This window comes from Haliotis rubra, unplaced genomic scaffold (assembly GCF_003918875.1).
Source record: "Haliotis rubra isolate DU_JTF1 unplaced genomic scaffold, ASM391887v1 Scf34, whole genome shotgun sequence".
Classification (NCBI taxonomy): Eukaryota; Metazoa; Mollusca; class Gastropoda; order Lepetellida; family Haliotidae; genus Haliotis; species Haliotis rubra.
The window spans coordinates 42,644-56,506 of record NW_025767013.1 but is presented as its reverse complement, the minus strand read 5'-3'; the positions used below and the strand labels follow the sequence as shown (position 1 = coordinate 56,506).

Below are 13,863 nucleotides of genomic sequence, written 5' to 3'. Positions count from 1 at the left end.
TATATGCCAAATATGAAGGATATGATTTTATGGATATCAGCTTGTTGTTTTCTGCAGAGAGTGATGTTTTGGTGTAGATTCTTATCAAGCTAACAGTGATAGAATTAATACCGAAACATTACTTTATGGATTAACAAGCTGTTATCCATAAGGTTGTATGCTTCATATTTGACTCACAAACTTCTGGAATGCCGACCAAACAACATATGCCAATCTGTCGCCAATATGTAGCAGTGCAGACAAGAAGCACAGATATACAACATTACAAATCAAACAAAAAATTCATGTATTAAGACTAGCTCCAGCTAATTCTTTGGACAAGTCCATTGTTCGAAGCCCTGTAGGAATGGGAAATGTCACTGCACCTTAGAGGTTAGGGGCAATTTGTACATGCTATTCATCCATTTTCTAAAAAAGGTTTCAAAATCATCTCTCTCGTTTTTAAGATGAACATTGTCCATTAGAAAGTTAAATCATCTTTGAATTCTGAATACATGTTGAATATGTCCAGTTTAAGAAATATAATTTTCTTCTTAAGATGAACATTGCCCATAGGTGGTTAAAACACATTAGAAAGTTAAATCCTCTTTGAATGATGAATACATATGTAATATATCCAATTTGTTTTTCTAGAGAAAAATATATAAAAAATTGGATAAGATCTTGGTAAGTGTTTACCTTGTAGAAAAAACAACTCAAGTCACAAATAGCATCCAGTAGCATGATGGATGTTTAGTACATTGTTTTCTAGCTTGCTACCACTGTGTAGAGTGGAATGTCACCGTAGCCAGGTCATACAGCAACATGCATGTCACATAACACTGGAGAGCGACATGCTTGTATATAGTTGTATGTGTACTTTGTTGTGTCTCGGGGTAGACTTTAAGAATATTTAACATTTGTGCAGTAAACATAGTAGATGTTTAAGGATATACAGAGTATTGAGTGGAATGTCACCGTAGCCAGGTCATACAGCAACATGCATGTCACATAACACTAGAGAACGACATGCTTGTATATAGTTGTACGTGTACTTTGTTGTGTCTCGAGGTAGACTTTAAGAACATTTAACATTTGTGCAGTAAACATAGTAGATGTTTTAGGATATATTTCACTTGTAGAGAACCAGGGCCCCATTACACAAAGCAATATTAGTGTTGTGATTGCTGTAAGCTTTAGTTAAAGTATTGGAGTTAAATCATCTTAGCACTAAGATTGCTTTGTTGAAGAGGACCCAGGTAATTTGTTTCATGTCTTAGCAGTTCAGTCTACACATTTGTGACATAGGGGGATTCTGTGGGGTTATTTTGCTGATAGATTTTAATGAATAATCAATAACACAATATTGCTGCATATGTTTAACTTTTAGCCAATCCAGTAGTTTGTTACTTGTCTTAGAGGTTCATGTATGTACTTGTTACATGAGTAGGGGCTACATTGTTTCATGGTATCCCCTTGCAATCAGCTCACATTGTGAAATATGTTTGTTCATTACCACTGAATCTGCATGTCACAAATTTCAAGGGAGCAACCATTTGATTTACAAGTGTAAGGGTGATGTTTTGACCAACATTTTCTATAGTTGTTTTTTTCAATTGCTCAGGAGCTCAGTTATATTTCCAATGTAGACAATTGCACAATTGCATTTTTAAATAAATGAAAATAACAAACTATTATTTGGACACTTTATTATACTTTGCATGAAAAGGGCACTGTATTTATTTTTTTGTCTAGACACATGGGGCATTTAAAATAGGGGCATGGTTATTTATTTGTAGAAAATTCCCCCCTCCCCCAAAAATGAACTGGTTGTTCCCAAAACCTTGAACCACAGACAGTGTGCGTACCCAGTATTATATTTGTTTAAATCAAGATGATAAGTATGCCTCTCACAGCCAAGAGCACAACAGGAACTTATGAACCATACATTAAACATTTACTGGTAGTTGATTTGTTTGGTCAGTGGAAAACAAAATTGTCATACTTTTGTTAGTAAGTTATGTTTGTTAAAAATTTGGCCAGAAGGATTACTCAGATGAATTTTGTAGATATTAAATTAAGAAATATGTTTACTTTAACCCAATGTGTGGGGTGATAAATATGATCTATTATAGTGAAAGCATGAGGATACTTACTGTATGGTAGTAATATGACATGAGTAATAAATTGTCATATTAGTATTAATATCATATCATAAGACTTTATTGTTGGCACCCTATACTAAGGAAATATGTAAGTATTGCAAGGGGATTATTCTTGGTGAATGTCAATTTGCTTGTGTCTGTGGTTGTGATGTATGTATATGGATGGGTCACTAACACATCATGGTCTGCTTTCACTATAGGCAGGAGCGGTCGCACCGGCAGCAGGAGTAAGTACAGTTATTCAAGATATCCTAACCATCCCCATCTTTGTCAATGTCTGTCCTACAATTTCTGTTAATCATATAACTTTTGGTGCATGGTAGTTTTGTGTACCAACACATTCTGAAACCTGTTTTTCAATAAGAAAAAATATCCTTTCCTGTAAGTCATTAACTTAAACCTTACTACCTTTGTTGTCTGTTATGTAATCTCAGGTCCTAAAGTGGTTAAAGGTGCAGTAATTTGCAATGCTGAGTTATGTGCCTTAGTTGTGCCAGGATATGGGGCAGTGGGGTAGCTTAGTGGTTACAGTGCTGGCTCGTCAGGCCGAAGACCGGGTTTGATCCCCCACATGGGTACAATGTGTGAAGCCCATTTCTGGTGTCACTGGCCATGATATTGCTGGAATATTATTAAAAGCAGTGTAAAACCCGACTCACTCACTGTGCCAGGATCAGCAAAGTATATAGTCCTTGGCTGGTCTTGATCAAAATCATGCATGGGGAATTTCACTAAAAAAATCCTGTAAGGTCTTTGTCACTTTCCTGTAACAATAGCTTTTGAAAAACCTACATCATTACATCATGAACAGTACAATTTGAAACTTTACTTGTGACATAGGTCTATTTTTGTTTTGCAGTTTGTCATATTATATTTTTCATTAGAAATTAATATTCTATTCTGATTAATATTAAAAGTACAGTAAGAACAGACCTCTGTCTCAAGGTCTAATTTTATCATAACCACCAGAGATCCCCTGTTGACTGTCCCCTGTACATACCAGGGTAGCCCCACCCACCAGAGATCCCCTGTGTGACTGTCCCCAGTACATACCAGGGTAGCCCCACCCACCAGAGATCCCTGTTTGACTGTCCCCTGTACATACCAGGGTAGCCCCACCCACCAGAGATCTCCTGTTTGATTGTCCACTGTATGTACCAGGGTAGCCCCACCCACCAGAGATCCCCTGGGTAGTCCCCACCCACCAGAGATCTCCTGTTTGATTGTCCACTGTATGTACCAGGGTAGCCCCACCCACCAGAGATCCCCTGTTTGATTGTCCCCTGTATGTACCAGGGTAGCCCCACCCACCAGAGATCTCCTGTTTGATTGTCCCTGTATGTACCAGGGTAGCCCCACCCACCAGAGATCCCCTGTTTGATTGTCCCCTGTATGTACCAGGGTAGCCCCACCCACCAGAGATCTCCTGTTTGTTTGATTGTCCCCCACCAGATATCTCCAGATTGTCCCCTGTATGTACCAGGGTAGCCCCACCCACCAGAGATATCCTGTTTGATTGTCCCCTGTACCCCACCCACCAAAGAGATCTCCTGTTTGATTGTCCCCTGTCCCCTGTATGTGACCAGGGTAGCCCCACCCACCAGAGATCTCCTGTTGTCCCCTTGTCCCCCCTGTGTATGTACCATGGTAGCCCCACCCACCAGAGATCTCCTGTTTGATTGTCCCCTGTATGTACCATGGTAGCCCCACCCACCAGAGATCCCCTGTTTGATTGTCACCTGTATGTACCATGGTAGCCCCACCCACCAGAGATCTCCTGTTTGATTGTCCCCTGTATGTACCATGGTAGCCCCACCCATCAGAGAGATCCCCTGTTTGATTGTCCCACCTGTATGTACCATGGTAGCCCCACCCACCAGAGATCCTGTTTGATTGTCCCCTGTATGTACCATGAGCCCCACCCACCAGAGATCTCCTGTTTGATTGTCCCCTGTATGTACCAGGGTAGCCCCACCCACCAGAGATCCCCTGTTTGATTGTCACCTGTATGTACCATGGTAGCCCCACCCACCAGAGATCCCCTGTTTGATTGTCCCCTGTATAGCCCCACCAGGTTTGTAGCCCCACCCACCCAGAGATCCCCTGTTTGACTGTCCCCTGTATGTACCATGGTAGCCCCACCCACCAGAGATCCCCTGTTTGATGTGTCCCCTGTATGTACCATGTGTAGCCCCACCCACCAGAGACCCACCAGATATCCCTGTTTGATTGTCCCCTGTATGTACCAGGGTAGCCCCACCCACCAGAGATCCTGTTTGATTGTCCCCTGTATGTACCAGGGTAGCCCCACCCACCAGAGATCTCATGTTTGATTGTCCACTGTATGTATCAGGGTAGCCCCACCCACCAGAGATCCCCTGTTTGATTGTCTCCTGTATGTACGTAGCCCCACCCACCAGAGATCCCCTATTTGACTGTTCCCTGTATGTACCAGGGTAGCCCCAGTCCCCAGAGATCCCGTTTGACTGTCCCCTGTATGTACCATGGTAGCCCCACCCACCAGAGATCTCCTGTTTGATTGTCCCCTGTATGTACCAGGGTAGCCCCACCCACCAGAGATATCCTGTTTGATTGTCCCCTGTAATGTACCAGGGTAGCCCCACCCACCAGAGATATCCTGTTTGATTGTCCCCTGTATGTACCAGGGTAGCCCCACCCACCAGAGATATCCTGTTTGATTGTCCCTGTATGTACCATGGTAGCCCCACCCACCAGAGATCTCCTGTTTGATTGTCCCCTGTATGTACCAGGGTAGCCCCACCCACCAGAGATCCCCTGTTTGACTGTCCCTGTATGTACCATGGTAGCCCCACCCACCAGAGATCCCCTGTTTGATTGTCCCCTGTATGTACCAGGGTAGCCCCACCCACCAGAGATCCCCTGTTTGACTGTCACCTGTATGTACCAGGGTAGCCCCACCCACCACATATCTCCTGTTTGATTGTCCCCTGTATGTACCATGGTAGCCCCACCCACCAGAGATCTCCTGTTTGATTGTCTCCTGTATGTACCAGGGTAGCCCCACCCATCGGGTTTCCCCTGTTTAATTGACATCTGTATGTACCATGGTAGCCCCACCCACCAGAGATCCCCTGTTTGACTGTCCCTGTATGTACCATGGTAGCCCCACCCACCAGAGATCCCCTGTTTGACTGTCCCCTGTATGTATCAAGGTAGCCCGACCCATCGGGTTTCCCCTGTTTAATTGACATCTGTATGTACCAGGGCAGGGCAGCTCCAGCTGACAAGGGTCTGAAGGATCAGCTGCTAGTGATGAAGCGAGAGAACACATCTCTCAACACACGCATCAAGCAGATGGAAGTAGATGCCAAGAAGCAGGGCAAGTCAGATGGAGACTCTGCAACTGATGTGAGTCACAACTGAACCATCTGTGCTGCATCATGTTATATTAGCTTATAGTTCTGCACTCATACAATAGTGGTTTCCAGAATCTATTTTGTTTTAAAGATCAAGATGTGTATTGCTCTATTGTATCATGAAATGTTAGTTTCAAAACAAGTTGTCACATATTTATATGTAATATCCTTTAATTTGCAATTTCAATTTCCATCGTTCAACAGAAGAACTTGATGAAGCGGCATGAGAAGATCCTCAAGGAGCTTGAGAAGAAGCTGGAATGGGAGAAGAGTCGAACTGAGAAGCTGACAGAGAGTCTGAAAAACAAGGAGGAAGAGGCTAAGGAACTGGGCAAGGTCAGCTTCAGTTGGATAAATTTGGTTTTTACAGTAGAAGAAGTGTAGGAACCAGGGTTAAAAATCTGGGCAAAATGTATACATATGTGCATGAGGAGTTTAACACATGAACATGAATACTAAGCATTGCATGAGAATAGTGTTGTGTTGAAGTTGAAGGGACCTACATAAATACTCTGGATTATCCAAGGTCTGACACCATTGCAAAATAAACGCTGCTTATTACTTTTATCATCCTTAGTGCTGTTATTGGTGTAACAAACCATTGTCATATTTCTGATGTGTGGTGGTTGAACTGAAAGTATTAATCCAATATATAAATCCCCAAATCTTCTTGTATTCTGTCAGACATGCAACAAGCAGGAAACTGAGTTGAAGAAACTACGAGATGAACTTGCCGCTCTTGGAATTGCTGCTAAGGAAGGTGTGGAGGCAGCAACCAAGGTCAAAGACATGGAGAAGGACTTCAAGAGACTAACAGAAGAAAATAAAACACTGACTGAGAACTTCAACAGTGAAAGGGTCAGTTAGTTTTAATGTCAAAGTTGGTGCTCTAATTTAGTGTCAAGGCACTGTTGGCCTCACTGCCTTTGCGAAAGTTTCATGCTTGGGTGGTCCAGAAACCAATAATCATGGCCATAATCCTGGTTTGATTTTGTTTCAAATTGCTCATGACATTCTCCAAAGTGGTAAATGTCTGAGACTTTCATGACTTCCAGACTATGCAACAGTTCGAAGCAGGGCTTAGCCCAAGTCATTTGCTCACTCACTCACTCATGTTACCCTAATGAGAGCGGAGTGGTAGCCTGATGGTTAAAGCGTTCGCTTGTCATACTGAAGACCCGGGTTTAATTCAACACATGTATACCATGTGTAATGCTCATTTCTGGTGTTATAATATTGCTAAGAGCAGCCTAAAATCATACTCAGTGTTTATTACCCTAATGTTTGTGTTACCGGCAGGTCTTGAGGAAGAAGTACTACAACATGGTGGAGGACATGAAGGGCAAGATCCGCGTCTACTGCCGTGCTCGACCCCTTAGTACCTCAGAGAAAGATAGGGTACGTGTTCACCGCCAGTATTAAGACAAATTGGGATTTTGGAGAAAGGGGGTGCACATAAATCATGAAGTCCAAAGATTAGGGGGAAATGCTCCACAATGAAACATTCTTCAGGGGAGAGGGGGTAGTGCATCCACTCTGGATCCGCCCCTGACCATAATGTAGTCCTTCACAGTTGAATAATTCTCCTCTTTATATGTGTAAGCCTAAGCATAACACTCATCTCTGCTTTGGAAGAGACTAGGTGTTCATGTCTATATGTGTCTACAGGGTAACTTCTCCGTGCTGAGGTCGGGCGATGAGTACTCTATAGAGGTGTCCAGTCAGCGTGGCCTTAAGGAGTTCCAGTTTGACCAGGTGTTTATGGAGTCCAGCACACAAGAGAAGATCTTTGAAGACACCAATGTGAGTACCAAGTTGTCTCCATGTCTACAATTCCTCAACATCAAACTCCAATGCCTCTCTGGGTCAGTTTGAATAGCTTCAAATTTGTTGATATGAGACTAAACAATACCTTGGTATTCAATCACTCTGCAATGTCCTTAGGAGTTTTTGAATTTGTTGGATGATGAAGATAAAAGACCCATTAAAATTTGCGAAAAAATAATCAAAATGTGTTGATACTATACTTGTCCCCAGCAATTACATTGAACAGTTGTTGTTGAAAGTTGCATTGTATATTCCCACAGAACCTGATCCAGTCGGCCGTGGATGGCTACAATGTGTGTATCTTTGCCTACGGTCAGACCGGCTCTGGCAAAACGTTCACCATGATCGGAGACAAGGAACAAAACCATCCTGGCATTGCTCCCAGAGCTTTCAACAGGATATTTGAGCTGGCAGAGGAAAACAGGTTGGTTATGGGATACATATACAACAATAGTCAAAACTTGTGCTACCGCTGTCAGTGAACAGAATTAAACAGGAAAGTCAAATGGTCCTTGTCATGACCCTGAAGTTAAAGTTAAACATTTATGGGTTGCTTGATTCAAATACCATTGGAGATTTACTCAAAGGTCCCACACCTTCCCTCCCTCTCACCCCAACTCCTCACCTCCTTTACTGTATATTATTCTACATTTTTGTGCCTTTCCCTAGACATCTTCAGGGATATCAATCTTGCCATTGTTGTCACTGATGTACAATATGAACTATTTGCAATGTGTGTGCCAGGTCGAAGATGTCCATGAGGGTGACCTGCTACATGATGGAGCTGTACAACGAGAAGCTGATCGATCTGTTTGGGAGGCCAGGGCATCTGGATGATGTAAGTCTAGAAACTTCATTTTAGGTCCTGTATTCTTAAGAGCTATTAATCGAACAAATTTTCAGAATAAGAAGAAAACAAGCAAATAATGACAAATTGAGGTGAATATGTAACTAGTCAAGCAGTGTATTTGCATATGCTGTAATGAATAAACAGACTGACAGGGAATCAGTTCTCATATATATATGTATGTTGAAGGCTTCAATCTGTGACACATTACAGACTGGCAAGCATTACAAGTATTATTTGATAATATGAACACGGAAGGATTTCCTAATGCTTTGGCAATATTCAAAATGATAAATGAAATAACCATTCTATGCAAAACTTTTATGTGAATGTCAGAATTATCCCAGATACTTTCCTGATATCCCTGTGATTTAGGAAATAATACAGTTGATGTTGCGATACCACTTTGTGAAATAGTTTGGGAATGATTGTTGACGAGTATGTCATGATTTCCAGTGTTATTTGGTACAGGATATATACACCTACTATGAAAAGAAATAGTGCAGTTCCTTAGGAATCCCAGTGATTGTGATTGTGATTCTAGATTTGTCAGCTTCATTCTTACTTGTGGGTTTCACCACAATTGTAAATGTCTAAGATCTTCAACACTTTTGGCTCTCCTCCCTCAGTAAGCCACCATTAACACACCATTATGTGCTGGTAACTGAAATAGTGTTAAGTCCAACTGACTTGTGTTCAGGACAAGCTGGACATCAAGAAGGACAAGAAGGGCATGGTGTTTGTCCAGGGGGCCGTGGTGAAGGAGGCCTCCAACACCAAGGAACTGTTTGCATTGTTTGAGGAGGGGTCAAAGAACAGACACACAGCTTCCACAAGTGAGTTCTGGTCACAGGGACTTGAACAGTACAGGCTTATCACTGAATATGACACTTGGTCCATTCATTGCACAGTTTATTCCACAGTTAGACTTGGTCCTTTCATTGCACAGTTTATTCCACAGTTAGACTTGGTCCATTCATTGCACAGTTTATTCCACAGTTAGACTTGGTCCATTCATTGCACAGTTTATTCCACAGTTCGACTTGGTCCATTCATTGCACAGTTTATTCCATTGTCAGACTTGGTCCATTCATTGCACAGTTTATTCCACAGTTAGACTTGGTCCATTCATTGCACAGTTTATTCCATTGTCAGACTTGGTCCATTCATTGCACAGTTTATTCCATTGTCAGACTTGGTCCAGTCATTGCACAGTTTATTCCATTGTCAGACTTGGTCCATTCATTGCACATCCATTGTCAGATTGCACATTCATTGCACATTTTATTCCATTGTCAGACTTGGTCCATTCATTGCACAGTTTATTCCATTGTCAGACTTGGTCCATTCATTGCACAGTTTATTCCACAGTTAGACTTGGTCCTTTCATTGCACAGTTTATTCCACAGTTAGACTTGGTCCATTCATTGCACAGTTTATTCCACAGTTAGACTTGGTCCATTCATTGCACAGTTTATTCCATTGTCAGACTTGGTCCATTCATTGCACATTTTATTCCATTGTCAGACTTGGTCCATTCATTGCACAGTTTATTCCATTGTCAGACTTGGTCCATTCATTGCACAGTTTATTCCATTGTCAGACTTGGTCCATTCATTGCACATTTTATTCCATTGTCAGACTTATTGGTCAATTCATTGCACAGTTTATTCCATTGTCAGACTTGGTCCATTCATTGCACATTTTATTCCATTGTCAGACTTGATACATGCACATTTTATTCCATTGTCAGACTTTGGTCACTTTTATTCCATTGCACATTTTATTCCATTGTCAGACTTGATACATATATTGCACAGTTTATTCCATTGTCAGATTTGGTCCATTCATTGCACAGTTTATTTCATTGTCAGACTTGATACATTTGTTGCACAGTTTATTCCATTGTCAGATTTGGTCCATTCATTGCACAGTTTATTTCATTGTCAGACTTGATACATTTATTGCACAGTTTATTCCATTGTCAGACTTGATACATTTGTTGCACAGTTTATTCCATTGTCAGACTTGATACATTTATTGCACAGTTTATTCTATTGTCAGACTTGGTCCATTCATTGCACAGTTTATTTCATTGTGATGCAAACAGAATCTGTATTTGTCTTCTTGTGGTGTAGGAGTATCACACTCCTGTGTTGTTGAGATGTTCCCGAGTCATATGGGTATGTGACTACTTAATTGTGTTTTCAGAGATGAATGCTGAAAGTTCCCGCTCCCATCTTGTTATTGGTATCGTGATGGAAAGCACAAACAAGGTCACTGGACAGGTACTCAAGGGAAAGGTAAGGTTGAAACATGTTGTGTGGAAACAATACTTTCAAACGTATAATCTATTGCCTGATATATTTTCATTTCATCATCCCCACATTCCTCAGTGATGGTCCCCAGCACCCAGTGCTTCATGGCAATCCTCCTCAAAGGTGGAAAGTGTGTCAAGTCAAATTTAGTACTGTCAAACACCCTTGTGTCAAAATTAGAGGGACCTGATTAAATACAAGGTGCGACATAACCAAAATATGATGAATAAAGAAAGTGTATAAAGGGACCAAACTATTTAATACAACCACATCAAAGTTTGACACAACAGTGTTTGATTGTATTTGGCTGTTTCTATGTCACCATGACTTTGTATCATGGATTATTGCTTGTGCTGTCAACCACAATTCTTTTTCATAGAGATCTTCCTTGGGGTATATATATGCATTTTCTACGACTGAAAATGTCATGTGACAGTTGTAACAATGTTTTAATAAAATATTGTACAATAAATAAGAAAGGCTTTTTATTTACTTTTGGCCCCCCTCCCACCACCACGTGGAGTTACCTCCCCTACCTAGCCCAAATCATCTTTCTTTCTGCTGCCACGCTACGTGCCACACATGCTGTGCAAGACTGATTTGAGGTAATGCCTCAGACATAGAATACTGTATGTATTTTGTCTTTATTATGTTCTGAGGAACGTTTTATTGACTTTGGCAGTTATTCATATCTTATTTATTGTGATGTAGAAATGTAACTATGCATTTTTTCCTTGTGGTTTATGTAAAAAATTGCGATTCCATGTCGGGAAACTTGCGTTGGTTCGAGTTACTTGAAACTTGCTTATTAAAACAATGTTTCATATAGCGTCCTCTATTCAGTGTTTTATACGTGCTTGTATAGTCTTGTGTATAGTTGACTTGTTGTATTGCTTGTGCTGTCAACCACAAGTTTCATTGGCACACTTGTACAGGCCACCATAATTAAACTAATTTCTATTTAATAAACAACATTCCTTGGACAGTTTCAACCTACACATCAACAGATGGGGCAGGGTGTAGCCCTGGGATTCAAATGTTGGGTCATTGAGTTCAATTTGAGTTGTGTCCCTTGCTTCACCTCAACCCTCATGTACTCGCACACTGAGATGGCTGGAATAGCACTGAACATGCTACAGTCTGCATAACATCAAACTCCCAACTCACTCACATCCTGTGCTTTTGTTGCAGCTTAGCCTGGTGGACTTGGCTGGCAGTGAGAGAGTGGGCAAAACGGGAGCTGGGGCAGAACAGCTGAAGGTATAGACGTCTGCTTAATAATTATAACAACATTTCATTAAAAGTAAAACATCCTTGTGATGATCATGGTAATAATAACATTTACTTCCTCTCTGTTATTTATCCTCATCTTCCAACACCTAAAAAAAATTGTGTATCTGTTGCCTGATTGTAAGGGGGATTCTTGAACTGACTCAAGGGCTCTGTGCTGGTTGTAAAAGTCAGCTTAACGATAATTAATCTCATATAAACCTTAGTGCTTGCTACAGCTACACATAGATTTTAGGGTGTACCATTACAGTTCATGTACGAACTAGAAGTTTGTTTTCTGTCATCTGTCAATGTGAAAAATGGAATAAAGTGGATAGGATAACAGACCTGGTATTCTTTTAGGCAAAAGTATGCTCGCATAGGACATACCTGCAAGAATATAATCTAATGTATGATAAAATATAAAAGATTTCCACCATTCCGTTGGGTATCGTGGGTTTCTTTTACATAAACCAATATTTTTCCTTATCCTGACTCATGCTTATTGCTTGTCTCCCTTTTCTTCCGAATGCTAGTGGAACACTTGAATCCCCTTTTGAAGCTCCCTTAAAAAAACACTCACCAGGAGTCATCTCCCTTCCCCTGGTTTTGGCGGGAAAACAGCGCCACCTGTCACCATGCTCCTCACTTTCTCCTGATTCGCCCGAGTGGGCGGTTGTGAGAGCGCCTGGTCCCCTATACGGCATTATATCCTTTTATTATTTATTCAGAAAATTACATTTCTTTCTGGAGAATGCTTGACAGTGTATAATGATTGTGATGTTTCATAATTGCTGTCTGTGTACAGGAAGCCATGTCCATCAATAAGTCGCTGTCAGCTCTTGGTGATGTCATCTCAGCACTCAGCAGTGAGCAGTCCTTCATCCCCTACAGGAACAACAAGCTGACCATGTTGATGCAGGACTCTCTCGGAGGCAATGCGAAGACGCTCATGTTTGTCAACATCTCCCCTGCTGACTACAACACAGATGAGACTGTCATCTCTCTCACGTAAGCTCTCATTTTGTGGAGTATAAGTCAGTTATCTTTTTCACAGAAGCTGTCATTGTGTGTGCTATAAGAATATTATCCCTCTCACATAATCTCTCACTTAAGCTGTCTTTGTCTGCCTTATAAGACAGTTATATATTCAGTAAAACCATTATGTTTCTCATGTACATTCTGGCACCATGGGTCCTTGGGGTAGCCTAGTGGTTAAGGCGTTTGCCCATCATGCCGAATGCCCAGGTTCTATTTCACACATGGGTACAATGTATGAAGCCTATTTCTGGTACTTTTCACTGTTTAAATGCTGCAAAATACAAACAAAAGCCATACTCCCTATGGTGATAGGTGTTGCATCCCTTAGTGGTTAGAGCGTCCGCCCGGAGAGCGGAAGGTCGCGGGTTCGAACCCCCGACCGCGTCATACCAAAAGACGCTAAAATATGGTACTTGTTGGTCCCTACCAGGGGTACAACAAGGACTGGTCGGCTCAGAGTCAGTATACTGTGTCTGAGTGGGGTATTTCTGCTTCACTTCGGCATGGTATCTCAGTGAGCTAGCACTATAAAACCAGCTTAAGTCTGGGCTAGTACACGCAGCCGCACATACACATACACACACATGCAAGTCGTCATATGAGCGAAATATTCTCAAGCACGACGTTAAACCCAATTTCACCTCACCTCACCTCCCTTAGACAAAGTCATATGGCTGGGAAATTGCTGACTGTAGTGTTCAACCTCTCTCACACCAACATCTTGTGTTTGTAGATACGCCTCTCGTGTGAAACTGATCACCAACGACGCATCTAAGAATGCTGACAACAAGGAGATTTTGAGACTGAAGGCGGTAAGTGTTTTTAACTTATATAGTGCAGTAGACTCCCACTGTTTTATAATCACAAAGATGAAAGGCCATTGCTAGTCCAAACAACTTAGAATCATGTCTTTTAAACATGTTGTCACTTTTTTTGCTTTTACCAGGTACATAGAGTATCTCAATTTCCCTCTAAGCTATGATGAAGTAGCTGTCTGCAGCTTTTTGTGTTTGCTGGAA

The 13,863-nt window shown here is 41.5% G+C and overlaps 1 protein-coding gene across 3 annotated transcripts in view; it reads left to right on the top strand.

The window, feature by feature from the left end:
• LOC124284581 (kinesin-like protein KIN-14I) overlaps window positions 1–13,863 on the top strand; it is a 36,475-nt gene that overhangs the window by 20,558 nt on the left and 2,054 nt on the right. For all 3 annotated transcript variants that reach the window (XM_046720673.1, XM_046720676.1, XM_046720675.1), the window contains 13 exons: window positions 2,345–2,371; window positions 5,391–5,534; window positions 5,747–5,878; window positions 6,227–6,400; window positions 6,842–6,940; window positions 7,211–7,345; window positions 7,630–7,793; window positions 8,114–8,207; window positions 8,917–9,052; window positions 10,428–10,519; window positions 11,726–11,794; window positions 12,612–12,814; window positions 13,578–13,656. In XM_046720673.1, coding sequence (XP_046576629.1) covers window positions 2,345–2,371; window positions 5,391–5,534; window positions 5,747–5,878; window positions 6,227–6,400; window positions 6,842–6,940; window positions 7,211–7,345; window positions 7,630–7,793; window positions 8,114–8,207; window positions 8,917–9,052; window positions 10,428–10,519; window positions 11,726–11,794; window positions 12,612–12,814; window positions 13,578–13,656 — 1,548 coding nt within the window. The remainder of the gene's footprint in view (window positions 1–2,344; window positions 2,372–5,390; window positions 5,535–5,746; window positions 5,879–6,226; window positions 6,401–6,841; window positions 6,941–7,210; window positions 7,346–7,629; window positions 7,794–8,113; window positions 8,208–8,916; window positions 9,053–10,427; window positions 10,520–11,725; window positions 11,795–12,611; window positions 12,815–13,577; window positions 13,657–13,863) is intronic.